Genomic DNA, 17,391 nt, shown 5'->3' on the forward strand with positions numbered 1-17,391 from the left:
CTTTCATTCAGCATAATGTTTTTGAGGTTTATCTCTGTTATTGCATGTGTCAGTAGTTTGTGCCTTTTATTGCTGAGTACTGTTTAATTGTAGGAATCTACCACATTTTATCCATTCTCCTGTTGATTGACACCTGAGCTGTTTCTAGGTTTTGACTATTATGAGTAAAGTTGCTGTGACCACTCTTGTACAAAAATGTTTTCCTTTCCCTGGAGTCAATACCAAGTTGTGGAATTGGTCTATCACAGGATAGGCATAGGTTTGCTTTTATAAGAAATTAGCAGCCATTTTTTCCAAAGTGATTGTGGCATTTTACATTCCACCAATGATGCAGGAGAGTTTTGATTGCTTCACATTCCCACCAACAGTTGGTGTCCTATCAATTTTTCCAAAAAAAAATTTTCCCATTCTTTTACTTGTTGTAAAATAGCATAAAATTTACCATTTCAATGGCATTAAACATATTCACATTGTTTTGCAGCCATCACCACCATCCATCTCCCAGTCTTTTTGAACTTCCCAAACTCATTAGATAATTACTCCCCATTCTTCCCAGCCACCCAGCCCCTGGCAACCACCATTCTACTTTAGACTCTATGAATTTGATTACTCTAGATACTTCATATAAGAGGAGTCAAACAATATTTGTTCTTTTTGTGTCCAGCTTATTGCACTATATAACCATAAGATCTTCAAGATTTATCCATGTTGTGGCACATATCAAAATTTCATTCATTTTAAAGGCTGAATAATACTCCATTTTATGTATATGCCGCATTTTGTTTTTCCATTCATTCATCCATTGATACTTGGGTTGCTTCCACCTTTTGACTATTGTGAATAATGCTGTTATGAACATGGGTGTGCAAATGAATTTTTGAGTCCTTACTTTCAATTCTTTGGAATATATACTGAGAAATGAGATTGCTGGATGAAATGGTAATTCTATTTTTAATTATTTGAGGAACACTGTATCATTTTCCATAATGTCTGTATCATTTTACATTCTCATCTGCAGTGCACCAGGGTTTTAGCTTCTCCACATCCTCACCAACACTTGTTGTTTTCTTGATGGCAGCCATCCTAATGTGTTATGGATGTGTTACATACCAGTTTTTCAAACATTGTCATCTAGCTAGGAATAGATTAGGGATGTCCTATTTATAACTTTAAAAAATGGTTCGTATTGGCTTCCTGTCTTTTTCTAGCCTTATAACTGTGAAACAGGCCAGGAACAATATTCCACAGAGGATTTGTGTAGGCACTTAACCTCTTTTAATCTCTAAGTTACCCCAACCTCTCTTTTTCTTCTTGCAATTTATTTGTTAATGATATCATGAACCTAATTTTAAAGGATAAGTAAAAGTATTCCTGGTATGGATAGGAAATGGAGAAGCGGGAGATCCTCACAGGGAATAAGATGACCATTTGCAAAGGCATAGGAATATGAAGAAATATGAGCTTCTAGGAGAGGAACCAGTAGCCTTGCTAGGGCTCAACTATCAATGTATAGGCGGGTCAGGCTAGAAACAAAGGCTAGATCCAGATTTGGAAAGATTTTGTAAAACATGCTGTAAAGAATTAGAACTGATAATGATTTCACAAAGGATCAACTAAAGGTTTTTAAACAAGGAACTGATGTGATACTGTTTGCTTCATAAAGACTGCTCTGCTGACTCTAGGAGAATCTATGAGAGAGGGGTAGAGAAGGGGAAGGTAATACCGGAAGCAGAGAGCACTTGGCGGTGTGTGGCAGTAGTACAGGTGTGACTCCATGAGGGCTTGAGCTGGGTATGGCAGTAGTCGTGGAGTGAGAGGAGGTGGATTTGAGAACTTACTGATCATTTGGATATGGTATGGGGTGAATGACAGTGAGTTAATGATATTCTGAATTTTAGCTTAACATTAGCCTGTAGGGGACCTCAGGGAAAGGAGCAAATTCGGGGCAGAAGGGATAGATTAAGATCAGCTTCAGTTTGTATTAAGAAGCCCTTGGAACATCAGTTAAGGGTGTCTAAGAATCCAGAATTCAGTAGAGCAGTGGCTACTACAACTGCATACTTGGGAGATGCCACACTCAAGGCTGTGCCCTATGCTGTGGCGATAGACTTGTCATCTCCTTTTTATTCCCACTCATCCCTTTTTCTCATAACCCAGTATGAATTTTATTCCCTTATTCCAAGTTTGGATTAATCCTAATTTTCATTACTTTGCCTGAAGATTATCATTATTAACTATGTGGTGATACAACAGAAGCCAAAGTGGCACACAGTGAGTGATATTTGGTATTTTGGGTCAGTTCCAGTACCACTGGTGATGCTCTCTATATACAGAACAATTCTCATCTAAATTACAGAGATCACTCTTAATAACCTTGTTGTTTCTTGGGTTTTACCTTTAAAATATGTTAATTCAGATTTTGGTGGATTAGAAATATAAAGTGTTCTTTTTATCTCCTAGAGACTACAAAGCAAACTTCAAGAGATAACACATCAAGATGAAAGTAAGTTCTGGAGTGTAATTTACAATTTCTTTTCCCATGGGCCTCATGTTTTAAAAATAGTAAATGATAAACTGTATTTATTAAGTAATAATTACATTGATCTGCATAATTACTATTTATCCACTTTAATATTAATCCCAATTTTATCTTGTTTTCAAGGGCTTAGGGAAGTAATATAAACCATTGTGATTTTGTGGTGCTGTCAGTAGAGGTCATTATATAGAAATTTAGGTACTCTTCACTGATACTGATTAATTTTTTGGTTATATTTCTGTATACTTATGTTTTGGTTATTATAAATGAGGTACATGCTAACATCCTAAAAATTACTATAATGGGGTGAACAACAGCAAAGTGGGCTTCTAATCAGTAAGTAACAGCCAGTTTTTCTGTATTGAATTTATATAATTTTAGCACAAAGCAATAAAATTTGACAGTTTAGGATCTTAAATGGCTTTGTCATAGATAGACATATAATTTCCATTATATTCCTTGATACTAAAAAAATTATTTATTTTGTAAAATTGTAGTACGATATATATAACATAAAATTCACTATTTTAACCATTTCTAAATGTACAGTTCAGTGGCAGTAAGTACATTCACATTGTTGTGCAACCATCACCACCATCCATCTCCAGAACTTTTTAACTTCCCAAACTAAAACTGTGTGCCCATGAGACAGTTACTGCCCATTCCCTCTTCCCAGCTCAACTCTATTAACCACCATTCTACTTTCTGACTCGATGAATTTGATTCCTCTACGTATATCGTATAAGTGAAATCAAACAGTATTTGTCCTTTTTTGTCTAACTTACTGCATTTAGTATTGTGTCTTCAAGATTTATCCATGTTGTGGTACATGTCAGAATTTCATTCTTTTTTTTTTATTGAAGTATATACTCAGTTTACAATATTGTATCAATTTCTGGTGTACAGCATAATGTTTCAGTCATATGTATACACACATATATTCTTTTTCATATTCTTTTTCATAATAGGTTACTACAAGATACTGAGTACAGTTCCCTGTGCTATACAGAACTATATATAGAGTAGTTAGTATCTGCAAATCTCAAACTCCCAATTTACCCTTCCCACCCCTTGGTAACCATGAGTTTGTTTTCTGTGTCTGTGAGTCTTTTTCTGTTTTGTAAATAAATTTATTTTTGCAAATGAATTTCATTCATTTTTAAGGTTGAATAATGTTCCATTTTATATGTATACCACATTTTGTTTTTCTATTCATTCATCCATGGACACTTGGGTTGCTTCCACCTTTTGACTTTTGTGAATAATGCTGTTATGAACATGAATGTGCAAATATCTTTTTGAGTCCCTGCTTTCAATTCTTCTGGGTATATACTGAGAAGTGGGATTGCTGGATGAAATGGTAATTCTATTTTTAATTTTTTGAGGAACCACCATATATCATTTTCCATAATGCTGTATCATTTTACATTCTCACCAGCAATGCACAAACGGTTTCAAGGCTCTACATCTTCATTAACACTTGTTATATTCTGTTTTTTTGATAGTAGCCAGGCTGATGGGTGTGAGGTAGCATCTCACTGCAGTTTTGATATGCATTTTCCTAATGATTAGTGATGTTGAGCATCTTTTCTTGGGCTTATTGGCCATTTGTATATCTTCTTTGGAGTAATGGCTATTAAAATCCTTTGCCCACTTTTGAATTGGATTATTTGTTTTCCTATTACTTGATGTTTCAAAATAGCCCTTCTAAAGATCAGAGAATCACTTAATAGGTGACTTTTAGATTGTTTTACCTTTTTAACACACTACATATTTCCTGGACTCCTTATCCCACACATTCCCCTAAATACCTTTACCCTAATTCTCTGTAGATTATCTGTTTTTGGAACTTACATAAACACTTGGTTGACTTTTCCATCTTTAGTCCAACTAAACCTTAATTATTATTTTTGTACTATCAGTATGTGTTCAGTCAATTTGACTGTTAGGTTTGTTGCATGTATTGCATTTTTCTTTTTCAATTTATTGTTATGAGAATAATTTCTGCAGACATTACATGAAAGACTGAGGGAAAAGTAAGAAGAATGCTTCCCCAAAATCACTACAGTGATTTACAGGTGATATGTCTGGAGAAGCCAGTTCCTTGAATTCCATTGAAGATAAATTTCTCAGTAATAGTCCCATAACTACCATTTACTGTCAGGTTCAATTTTGACTGTACGCTTAAGAGTTTTGGAGTATTTGCTAATTGCCAGACACTGTCCTAGTTCCTATGAATTATACACAGATGGCTAACACACAGTCCTCACCCAAAGAACGACAGTCTCTTGAAGGAGACAGATATGTAAATTGACTTCTAATGCAGGTAGAATCATCTGTTATAAAAGAGGTACAGTGAGAGTGGCAAAGGATTGTGGAAAATTAGGGAACTCTTTGTAACTGATGAATCAGAGATACTTCCATGGGAGATGTGACTTTTCAATGTAATTATGACTGGAATGATGAATAGGAGTTTGATAGGCAGAAACAAGGAAAGAGTCTTCTAGGGTGAGGAGAACATGAGCGTGAAAGCACCCGGCTGGTCACCTTGGGGAGCAGGAAATAATCTGGTGATACAAGAGTGGAAGGTGGGAAGATGCACCGGAATGTTTACTGTGTTTACTTAGGGCCAGAGGTTTACTGACCTTCTGTTTTTCAAAAAGTAGATGCCTTTGATGTTTTTTATGAATGGGACTGATGTGTTTGGACTTGTATTTAAGAGATCTCTAGTGACAGTATAAAAGGGAATGAGGAAGGCAAGATTTGGAAGTCAAAAGTTCAATTAAGAGGCTGCTGCAGTAGTGCAGATGAGGTGTTGAAGAGCTCCACCAGAGTAAAAGTAGTGAGTATATGAGAGTATGGAAGTGGAATTAACAAAATTAACAGTTTGTTTGAATGTGTGGTTGAAGGACAAGAAAGCATCAGAGATGATGAAAATTTATAAACTGGCTGACTTAAAGGTCATGATTTTGTTAACTTAGTTTGGAAGTGTAGCGGGGAGGAGCAGATTTGAAGTGAGAAAAATGAGTTGAGTTTTATACATACATATAAATTTCAAGGTGATTGCAGGACATCCATCCATGTAGAAATAGATGTCCTAGAGTGGGTTGAAATTTCATCCTGTAGATTATGAAAGGAATAAGGGCTGAAGGTGTATATTTGAAAGTTATCAGCATGGACATAGGAGTTAAAACCATAGGAATGGCTAAAATTACTGAAAAAATGAAAACAAAAGGGCTTGAGCTAGTATTTTGGAGGAAGACCTACATTTAAGAAATAGGCAGAGGAAGAAATGGTAGAGCAAGGAAGGTGAAAGATTAACTAATCCACAAACTGGCGCTAGAGGATTTTCTGTTGCTAAAGCATATGAAAATGCTGAGAGTGACGTGCTTTCTGTGTCCTATGAATGTTGAACATTTGTATGGAAAACTGTTGCAAACTGTTTTTTAATCTAAACCTCAATATCAGATCTTAACAGATGATTATATAATAGAAACCTAAGAATATGCAGAGAAAAAAATAGTTTAATTTTGTACAGACACTTTGAGATTATCAATAATGTATCCTTGAGTAATGTTAACAATTTTTTGGAATCTAGGTACCAAAGAGGATTCCTCATTGAAGGATGTTGAGGAGACCATGGTAGAGACAATTGCCCTTTGCCAGAGAAATTCACATAATTTGAATCAGCAGCAAAGAGAGGTAGGAGAATGACTACAAAGGCTTTTCAAAGTCTGTTTTGGTCTTACACTAGGAATTAATTCTCTTTCTACTGCCCTCTCAGCTACCTGAGTTCAGTGTGACTGGATTTTAATCACTGTTTAGTGCTCCCCGGAGTATAAGACTCCTAAAGCTATTACAAGGAGCGCCTGTCCTCTTTGTTCTCACAGAGGCTTTATATGCTTAGGTTTGGCGTGTGAATACTGGATGTCCTCGTTCTCTCTGGACTGAGATTTGTGTATTCTGTGCAGTGCTGCTGTGGCTGTGTCATCCATTCATCATCTCTTGCATTCCCTGGGGTCAAGTGAGCATGAGGAATTGGAGGAAAAGCCTCCAGGGATACAGAGAAAAGGTCAAGAAGGCTGCGATATAGCAGTTCTCAGCCTTGGCCTCACATTAGAGTCACTTGGGGAGCTTTGAAAAATCCCAGACTGCACCCGAGATCAATTAAATTAAAGTCTCTGGGGCTGGGCCCCAGTCATCAGTGTTTCAAAGCTTCCCACGTGATTCCACTCCACAGCCAAGGTTGAAACCACGTCTGTAACAGATTCCAGGCTGCAAAAAGGGAGAACGCAAAACTGAAGGAGGTGTAGTTGAACACCTGGTGCGGGTAGGCGTTACAGCATTGAAGCAGAAACTAAGGGGGCGAGATGTGACTTGACAGCTAAATTCTGCAGTAGTTTAGAGAAGTCAGGTTAGCAGTATGATACAGTATAACTCCTCTGTGCCTGACCCTCGTGCTCTGGCCTCTGACTTGACACCACATGGCCTGTTACCATGCTTGGGCTTCTGAAATGCGAAACAGCGTAAATTTTTCATAGTTAGCCATATGTGTTACAATGAAAATTATAAGTTTGATATGTTTTCTGTTCTTAAGAGATGGGTAAATTTCTCCTTTATGTTTTAGTCAAGGGTTTTTTAAGGTCATAAATTTTGAAAACCCTTTGTAATATAAATTGTGTATAACACATTTACATAATATATGTCTTCTTTTATTTAAAAAAATTTTTTGTGTGAAATGATACATACCCATCATTTTTCAAAATCCTTCAATACAGAAAGTTACACAGAGAATGTTTAAAAAAATTACCCTATATCCATCTTATCACCCAGAAATAACCATCATTATCATTTGGTGAATATCACTCTAGACATTTTTTACCTGCCTAGGTTGATATAATTTTAGAAAAATTGGATCAAATAATGCTTGCTTTAAAAAATATAGTATTCAGTTGCATTTAGGAAGCTTATATAAAACAGGAATTTCTGAATTTCAAATAAATAGTTCTTCATTATACTATCTTTTAATAAATCTCACTAAAGGTTAAAAATTTTAAATAACTGTGATAGATTGGAATTATTGTTTACAATAACTTTTCAGTTTTTATCATACCTATGTTCTCAAGCCAATAAGGAAATTTACATGCACTCATACATACTTGCTCCAGTCATACTTCTCCAGTCTCTCTCTCTTCTCTTATTTTTAATTAGTTAGGTTATTTCACCTCATTAAGGTTAACAACACATTCTTTTCTATATCCACAGTTCCCATAATTGTTTAACTTTTATTTAAATAGATTATTGAGTTTAACACCATTCATTTTGCCATGATTTTTCCCTTGCTAAGATTTAATTTTCATTTGTCTTTTGGTTACCTGTTTGTATTTGGACATGTTACATTTTGATAGAAAGACACAAAAATTGTTAGAGCTATGTTTATACATATTTTTCAACCCTTCCTTCTTCTATCTAATATCTGTTTGATACTCTTCCTTCTTCTCATGGAAAATTTAAGAAAAAATGACAGTTATGTTTTATAAGTAGAACCATCTAGACTCATAAGCTGAAGTATGTCCAGATTCATAATATTAATGGTAGAATTAGATATAAAATCCCTGCCTCCAGAACTCCAGGGATTATTCTGACTATATTTGAACTCTGTCTCTTAATCAGAGACAGGAATAAGACTTCTTTGATGTGGCAAAAGGGTAATTTATTCTGTATTTTTTTCCCCCAAAAAATGTGTCTGAGTTGGAATCTCTCTCTCCGTCTCTTAGACACAAACACACACACACACACACACACACACACACACACACACACCTCACACCACTCTCTACTCCCCTCCACCCTCCAACAACTGGTTTCTGCTGCTTTTATGAACAGCTTTCATAACAACAAAAATATTTGAATGTTGGTTTTTATGTAGACATTTTGAGAAAATGCTGGGCTGATTTGATATAATGCCAAACATTAAGTTTGGGGGATTTTCATGGTGGTTTGCCTTGTTCCTCTTTGTTTTTGCTTTGGAGAGAGTGAGAAGAGGAGCTATTGCCACAGATCCTAAACCAGCTAGAATACTGGAAGTATCCAAAAGCTTGATAATGAACTGTCTGTATTATCTCTTCGCAAAAGTTTCTTCAGAAGATTTAATATCGTAGAGTATTTCCTTAAAGTTAGACCACAGGAAGTCGGGTTGTCAGTCCTTTCTTAGTTAAAATCTCTACCTGTTCTACTTTGTATGTCTGTCTATTTATGCTTCTACTCCAGTGTCAGGTGATTACATATAATAAAGAATATGGCTTTGTTATGCACATAATTTCCTGAAAAAGAAAGTTGTTTATTATGTAAAATGAGAAAATAATTCAGGTTTAGTTGTGCTGCTCTCAGGGGTTAGGATTGTCATTATTATGGTTGGTTATTTTAGCCGTTGGGGTTTTTAGAGTTACCCAAGTCAAAATTTTAAGAACCAACATCAAAGAGCAAGAGATAAAATATTTAAAAGGTGTTTACATATATTTTGGGTTAATATGGAGATTTAATTGAAGAAGAATAACTCTTCTATGTAGGATATGAATACTTTCCATGGCTATTATCTTTACAACCGTGTATCCTTAGTCTGCCATTTATAAATCAAGAATAAAGTAACCTTTAAAAAGATAATTCCTCTAAAATGTCCAGGTTAAGTAAGAAAATTTTAAAGCAAATTTCTAAATAAATATGAAAACCAAAAGGTAAAAACTACGTATACCATATACAGTTAAATTAAAAGACTATAAAAATGCACAGATAAATGATACGGTTGTAAAAACAAGTTGAAATAGACAACTAAAAGGTAAGGCAAGTGAAACTGTCTGAGAATAAAATAGAAGATTAAAAGTTCATGAGTACTAGATAAAATAAACTAAAATTTTGATAAAATAAAGAAATGCCAGTATACAACATAGTTAAAACCAGTACCTTGAGAACTTGAAGAAATAAATTTAAAAAATACATAAAATGCTGCCCTTAGAAAATCTCAAATGGGCCACATAAGGGCTTCCTAGTAGAGCTCTTCAGTGGGAGGTCACCCAGGGGGAAAGTCACTGGACCTTTACCTGTCCCCTTAGTGGGCTCCCTTAATAACTATACTTGTCCTGCTCTGTCAATGCTGACTTTTCTTCATGCCTCTTGGATGCTTGCAGCAATAGGTTCCTCCCAAGATACTGTCTTAAGTAAGACCTTTGTAAATCACTACCCAACAAGAAAACATGTTTGAAATTTTAAAATGCATTAGTTTGATTTCTGATGATAAAGATTTTTCCTAAGCCTTAGGAACAGCACATATGATGCACATATGGCAGGTTATGATCTTTGGCAAATTACTTAACTTCTCTAAGCTTCAGTATCTTACCTCAACTGAAGATAATGTTTACTGGGTAAGGTTATTATGAGATGGAAAAAACAAAATGTATGTAAAGCATTTAATATAGTGCCCAGTGTAATAGGAATAACTAAATGATAGATGTGGTTGGAAATGTTAACTGAAATAATCTTAACTTCCCCTTCTTAGTCTGTGATGACTAAGGAAATACAAAATAATGCTTGCTATAGGAAAAAACTCTGGATAACTTTTTTCATTTATCTGGCTTGCCATAGCTGAAGAGAAATGGGTGGAGGGCAGTTGTGGAGGGGTTCTCTTGTCCCTTTCTGCAGTACACAGAGCTGTTTAGACTTTGTCAGTGGTACATTTAAGAACGTAGCTACAGGCTCTGCTCTGGCTGCTTTGCCCCTACCCTCTCCTGAGACACCGAAGATTGCAGTTGTAAAAGGTCTGGACTTGCTTAACTTGAGCTTCCTTATTTTCCCAAGTTGCATGGTAAAGGTATCTGTTCTGGCTATGGTCCTTGCTTTTTATTGTCTTTTCTCTTCACAGTCAAGTGTTCCATCTTTTCTTTTTCTAATTTTTACCTACAAACGTGTGTGAGAAGTACATTTCAGCCTGTGAAACACTGTCATTATTCTTAAAGACAACAGAGCACTTTTGTTTTCCTCTGGTTTCCTCTGACATTATAGGCACTCTGGTTTCCATTACTGGAGGCAATGATGGCCCCTCAGAAGCTGTCTAGTTCAGCTGCACCTCCTCTACACTCTGAAGGTAAGTTCATCAGAGGCCACCTATACTGTCCCCCAGTTTTCATCTGCTGGAAATTATCATTGTGATACCTGCTCCTGCTATCATATTTTTATTATTTTTCTTAATGAAATCATATTGTAGGGTTGATCTCATCTTTCAGGTTCAGTTCTTTCTGGCACCATTTATATCATTTGTCTTGAATAATTGTAGCTTTGCAACCTACCAGCAGTTAGCTTTAAAATATTAAACAGGCTAATTAGTTTAGTTAGTTAGTTAAGTTAGCTAAGATTCTAGGAAGCTCTATCCCTATGACTTATAGGAAAAACTAGAAATTCTTATTTTAAACTAACCTTAATGTTAACATTTTCTTATAACAGCTCTGAAATCTTTGACCATGCAAGTTCTAAACAGCATGGCAGCATTTATTGCCCTTCCATCAATCCTGCAAAGAATCTTACAGGTGAGTTAAAAGGGGACAATTCAGTGTGGATCAACTTTAACTAATGTTTTAGTTATGTGTAAATAATAGCAAATTGGGCTAATGTTTAAACGGGTCTCAAGCATAATGCAGCTGATTTTTGGCGTTAGCTAAATATCTAACTTATGGCTCTCACCCTGGAATCTTTCCCAACTCCAGCGGTGTTTGCCCAGCACACACTTGCAGCCTTCAGTTAGGGTGTGCAGCCTTCAGCTGTTCACTGTGACCTTGGGGTTCAGATTCAGACCTTGGGCTTCCTTTTGCTGTGCTAGCTGTGAGAGAATTACCATTGTTTGCAGCTGGTTATACTTTTTAGATCAAAAAAAGATAACCTAAAAATCATATTAATACAGACATTTCTTAGTCAATGGTTGTTACTTAAGTTTTTTAACTCATCCTAGAACTTTACATCGAAAACTCCTCTCCTGCTCTAGATTCTAGACGGCTTTTGTGCCCAAAGCGTTTGGAGGAAACATCCTTCCAGCCTATTTTGTTCAGTGAAAAGGCCTCTACCTTTCCAGATTCATCAAAAGGAGAACACTAAAAATATGCGAAGATGTATTTTTAGAAAAATCTGTGAACATTCTTGGGAAAACTGCAAGAATAATCCTTAGAATCCATTTTGTCTTCCTTTATGCAGCATAGAGACACACCAAAAAACTAAAAAGTCAGATAGTAATATGATGCCATTGGTCTTCACAATTTTTAAATGATTTTTATACAACTAAGAATGTTTCTCTCAGCTTTCTCTAAGATTTTTCAGGCTCTCTTTCCCATCTGGTATTAAGCATCTGGGCCTTTGCTGATAAAGACTACTGTACCCAGTAGTCTCACCACATTGTACATTATTACTTAGAATGTATCTTTACACATATCATTTCATTTGATACTTACCATAAATTAAATAATTCTTTGGTACAGACTACTTTTTATATCCATTCTAAAATATATTAGTCATAGGTTTTTAATCTATATAAAGAAATATCTCTGTAAGGCAGGAACACTTTAATTTCCCAAGTAAATTTAAAAACATGAAATCCTAAAACCGAAAGTAGCTTCCCTCTCATTGTATGCACTTTGTTTTATGTTGAGCTTTAACCACACTTTGTTACGTAAATTATAAGAAACAAAAATCTGTTTTTTCCTTGGCAAAAGCATATGATATTTTAAAAAAATACTTTATTTTGAAACTCACATCCTTGAAGGCTTTTGATATTTGAAAGTCTTAGCTTTATTTTTGCATTATACTAGTATTCATTGTAATTGTATTCATATCATTTTCTACCTTTAGTGGTTGTTAACTAATTGGAAGGGTGTGCTGATTCTTAAATTCCTTATTTGCACATTTCTGATTACTGTAATAATTCTACCTTATATTTGTATAGAGATTTTTATTTTTTTTAAGTTGCTTTTATAGATATCGCATTTGAAGCTCGCAAGAATCTCTTGAAATAGGTAGGGCTACTATACAAATTTCTGTTGATGAAGGGCAAAACTGAAACACAGAAAAGTTAGGTACCTGACCTACCATTAGTGGCAGCATCCAGACTACCACCAAAGTCTCTCACCTCCTAACTTACGCTCTTTCTCATTATATCATGTAAACTCCATTTGTTTCAGTCCCTGGTCTTTTGAAGAGTTAATTGTTAATTAGTTTATTAATTATATGTTACTGTTTGGTAGTTATCTACATAAATGAAAGAAGGGCACAGTTCTTGCCCTAAAAGGGCTCTTATAAGAGAGATGAGAAAATATCTGATGCAACTGTTCACAGGGCTGTAAAGCACAAGTAAGATTGGTCACTTTAAGGATTAGCTGCTCTGAACCCCAGGAAGGGTCGTTGCCACTTCTGCATCCCTACATTCAGTCCACATAAGTACAGCAGGAGCATCCATGTGAAAGCAAGACCCCACGTGATTGACTCAGGGTGGGCAGCTGGCCTAAGAGGGGCCAGTCAGTGTCCTTTTCAGGAAATTTTAGAATTGAATTGAAAAAAGATGAATAGTTTCTCTTCAGTTCTCTGGATTATATAAAGTACAAAGTTCAGGAGCTGGCGGTGACTACTTTTCTGTCATATGCATTGAAAAAGTAAGAAAGTTTATCTGAGAGAGAAGAATGAAACACACACACAAAGAGGAGAATAGATAAGCTGCATGGAGAAGAGAAAAGATACAGAGAGAGGATTTAAGACACTGGGAAAGGAGATAACATGAAGAGAAAATCCTCATGGCATCTGAGTCTCATTGTAGTTCTTAAGGTTTATCTGCATTCCTCTTCTTGGATCCTTAGACACCCCAGTACCTTTACAATAATTATCTTTTTTGAACAAGTTGGGTTTCTGAATATATATAACCAAAGAGGTACCAATAAAGTATATATCTGAAACAGACTGGAGAATTTGGAAAGATTTCCTAAAGGAGATGTCTGAATTGAATCTTAAAGAGCCTAAAGGAATCAGGGGGAAAAAGAGGACTATTCTAAAGCACAGTGAACTATATATACAAAGAATTTGAGGTAAAACATGGCACATTTGAAGAGTTGCAAATGTTTAAGTATGCTTGGAACATACGACAAGAATAAAGGTGAGTCATGGAGCTGAAATTTGAGAGACAGGGGCTGTGTCCTTAATTGCTTTGTAAACCATGGTAATGACTTTGGATTTTATTTTAAAATCAGTAAATTTTCATTAAGATATTTTAACTAGAGGAATGATGGGATGACATTTCATTTTAGAAAGAACACTCAGTCTACGTTATACAGGATAAATTGGAAGTAAACAAGACCGAAGGCATAGAGATACTCAGAATGTAATAGGTACTCAAGTTTGTTAATTGAGTTACACAGAATGGATAGGAGAAAGTAGATTTGAAAATTACTTAGCTGGTAGAATCTACTTGACTTTTTGACTGATTAGAAGTAGGGGAACAAAAGAAGAACCCGGGTAAACCCCCTAAATTCAGTTTCATGTGGCTAACAGTGAGCAGTGGGGGGAATATAAGACTGGAGTTTGTAGGAAGTGGTAAGAAGTGGAGAGGAAGATTTGGAAGTCATCGAAGCAGAAGTGGTAGTTATATTCTTGAAACTAGATGAACTTTAAGATGAAATGAATTAGTGAGAAAAGCCGAAGGCCAAAATGGAGTTCTAAGAAACATTCAAGGACCTTAAGAGATAAGACTATACTTTGCCTAGTACACTATCACTATCACTTAACCCTGGGGCACCTGGCATATAATAGGTACTCTGAATAGTTATAGAATGAAAAAAGTCAAGAATGGAGGAATTCTAGTTCTGGCCAAGAGGAGTGGCTTGGATGCATCCTCTTGCTTATAACAACTAAAATATGGAAAAAATACATAACATAATAGTTTTCAAAAAACTGGTAGTCAGTCAATACAGGGCGGTAATTCCTTGGAGACAGGAAATAAACAATGTAAGCCCTCTGTCTGCCCCAGCTTGATGTCTTTAGAGAGTTTCCAGGCAGTAGCACAGGAAGGGAATCCCAAGCAATTTTCAGCATACTTACTGATTTGAGGAGTTGGAACTGAGAGTCAAGAGAGACCAAGGTAGAGTTTTCAGGGTAAATAAGAGGAGAGGAAACTCTGGAGCAATCAGGGGGCCTCCCTCAAGCCTCAGTGCATGATCTGAGGAAAGTACCTAGGCAGGGAGAGAACCACCTGAATGGATTGGGGGGAATAATACTTGTATTCACACAGGGCCAAAAATAGAGTCTTATTCACCAGTAAGACTAGAAGACCTCATAATTCACAGAACATTGAGTAGAGTACTCACAAGTACTCAGTAATGGGAAACAATTAGGCCTAGACCAAACATAGCTCCTGTCATGCTTTTCAAATTTTAAAAGCAAGGCCTGAACGGATCAAACTGTTTCCTGATAATTTAACTGCATCTCAGAACAAAGCTTAAAAATATTTTTGGAATACAGAAATATCCAGGTCTCAATAGTGTAAAATTTACAGTGTATGTAAGACATTCTATAAAACTTTTAAGATATGCAAAGATGTTGGAAAATGAAACCCAGATATGACATTGAATATAGGAATTAACAGATGAGAATGCCAAAACAGAAGAAAAGATTAGTGAATTTGAAGACACAGTAACACAGACTATCTAAAAATGAAATGCGTAAGAAAAGTGAATCAGGAAAAAAAAATGAACCAGAGTGTCATTGAGCTGTGGGACAATTTCAGGTGGCCCAAAATACATATACTTGGAATTCTGAAAATAGGGAGTTGGAGCAGAAAAAAATATTTTAAATATTAGCCCTAAAATTTCCAGATTTATTGAGAACTGTTAGTAAAGATCAATAACCCCAAACTCAAAAACATGAAGAACTACAAGGTACATTATAATTGCTCAAAGTCAAAAATTAACAGAAATCAAAGAGGAAGTTAAAAAATACCTCAAGACAAATGAAGATGGAAACACAACTTTCTAAAATCTATGGGATGTAGGAAAAGCAGTTTTAAGAGGGAAGTTTATAGCGATAAAGGCCTTCCTCAAGAAACAAGAAAATTCCCAAGTAAACAACCTAACCTCCCAGATAAAGGAATTAGAAAAAGAAGAACAAGCAAAGCCCAAAGTAGGAAAAGAGATAAAGATCAGAGACAAAATAAAATAGAGACCAAAAAAACAATAGAAAAGATCAATGAAACCAAGAGTTGGTTTTTGAAAAGATAAACAAAATTAATAAACTTTTTAGCCAGGCTTACCAAGAAGAAAAGAGAAATAGCAACTAATACCAAAGAGATTAAAAAAAATAAGAAGAAGAAGACATGAAAAAGCAGAAATAGCAACTGATACCACAGAGATACAAAAAAAAAAATCATAATACTACAAAGTTATGTGCCAACAGATTGGACAATCTAGAAGCAGTGGACAAATTTCTAGAAACATACAACCTGTTGAGACTGTTTCTTCCTAGAAACAGACAATCTGAACAGACTGATCACTAGTAATGAAATTGAGTTTGTAATAAATTAAAAAAAAATACTCCCAGCAAACAAAAATCCAGGGCAAGATGGATTCACAGCAGAATTCTACCAAATGTGTAAAGAAGACCTATCCTTCTCAAACTGTTCCCCAAAATTGAAGAGGAGTGAATACTCCCAAATCCATTCTACAAGGCCACCATTATCCTCATACAAAAACCAGACAAAGACACTACAAAAGAAAATTAGAGGCCAGTGTCTTTGATGAATGTAGGTGTAAAAATCCTGAACAAAGTATTAGCAAACCAAATCCAACAATATATAAAAAGGGTCGTACACCATGATCAAGTAAGATTTATTCCAGGAATGCACAGATGATTCAGTATTTGCAAATCAATCAGTGTTATATGCCACATTAGTAAAAGCAAGGATAAAAATCACATCCTCACCTCAGTAGATACAAAAAAAACATTTGACAAAATTCAGCATCCATTCATGATAAAAACTCTCACCACAGTTGATAGAGAGAGAATATGTCTCAGCATAATGAAAGCCCTGTATGACAGACTAACAGCTAACATACTCACTGGTGAAAAGCCGAAAGCCTTTCCTTTAAAATTAGGAACAAGACAAGGATGCCCATTCTCGCCACTTCTACTTAATATAGTACTGGAAGTCCTAGTCACAGCAATCAAATAAGAAAGAGAAATAAAAGGCATCCAAATTGGAAAGAAGTAAAACTCACAGTTTGCAGATAACATGGTTCTATATACGGAAAACCATAGTCTCCCACCCCAAAACTATTAGAACTGATAAATTCTAATAAAGTTTCAGGATACAAGCTTAATATACAGAAAAGTTTTACCTTCCTATACACTAGTAATGAACTATCAGAAAGAGAAAGCCCCCCCACCGAAAAAAATCCCATTTACAATCCCAGTAAAAAGAATAAAATGCCTAGGAATAAACTTAACCAAGAAGGTAAAAGACCTGTGCTCAGAAAACTATAAAACACTGAAGGAATTTGAAGACAATACAAAGAAAAGGAAAGATATCCTATGTTCTTGGATTAGAAGAATTAATATTGTTAAAATGTCCATACTACCCAAAAGCAATCTAATATTTAATGCAATCTCAATCAAAATACCCATGACATTTTTCATAAAACTAGAACAAATAATTCTAAAATTTATTTGGAACCATAAAAGACCCCAAATTGCAAAACAACCTTGAGAAGAAGACAAAGCTGGAGATACCGTGTTCTCTGACTTGAAACTATACTATAAAAATACAGTAATCAAAACAGCATGGT

The 17,391-nt window shown here is 35.4% G+C and overlaps 1 protein-coding gene across 4 annotated transcripts in view; it reads left to right on the forward strand.

The window, feature by feature from the left end:
• Window positions 1–17,391, forward strand: part of VPS8 (VPS8 subunit of CORVET complex) — a 222,944-nt gene that overhangs the window by 151,106 nt on the left and 54,447 nt on the right. For all 4 annotated transcript variants that reach the window (XM_064493453.1, XM_031452660.2, XM_064493456.1 and 1 more), the window contains 4 exons: window positions 2,461–2,503; window positions 6,135–6,238; window positions 10,592–10,673; window positions 11,030–11,112. In XM_064493453.1, coding sequence (XP_064349523.1) covers window positions 2,461–2,503; window positions 6,135–6,238; window positions 10,592–10,673; window positions 11,030–11,112 — 312 coding nt within the window. The remainder of the gene's footprint in view (window positions 1–2,460; window positions 2,504–6,134; window positions 6,239–10,591; window positions 10,674–11,029; window positions 11,113–17,391) is intronic.

The sequence above is a fragment of the Camelus dromedarius genome, chromosome 2 (assembly GCF_036321535.1).
Source record: "Camelus dromedarius isolate mCamDro1 chromosome 2, mCamDro1.pat, whole genome shotgun sequence".
In the NCBI taxonomy this organism is placed as follows: Eukaryota; Metazoa; Chordata; class Mammalia; order Artiodactyla; family Camelidae; genus Camelus; species Camelus dromedarius.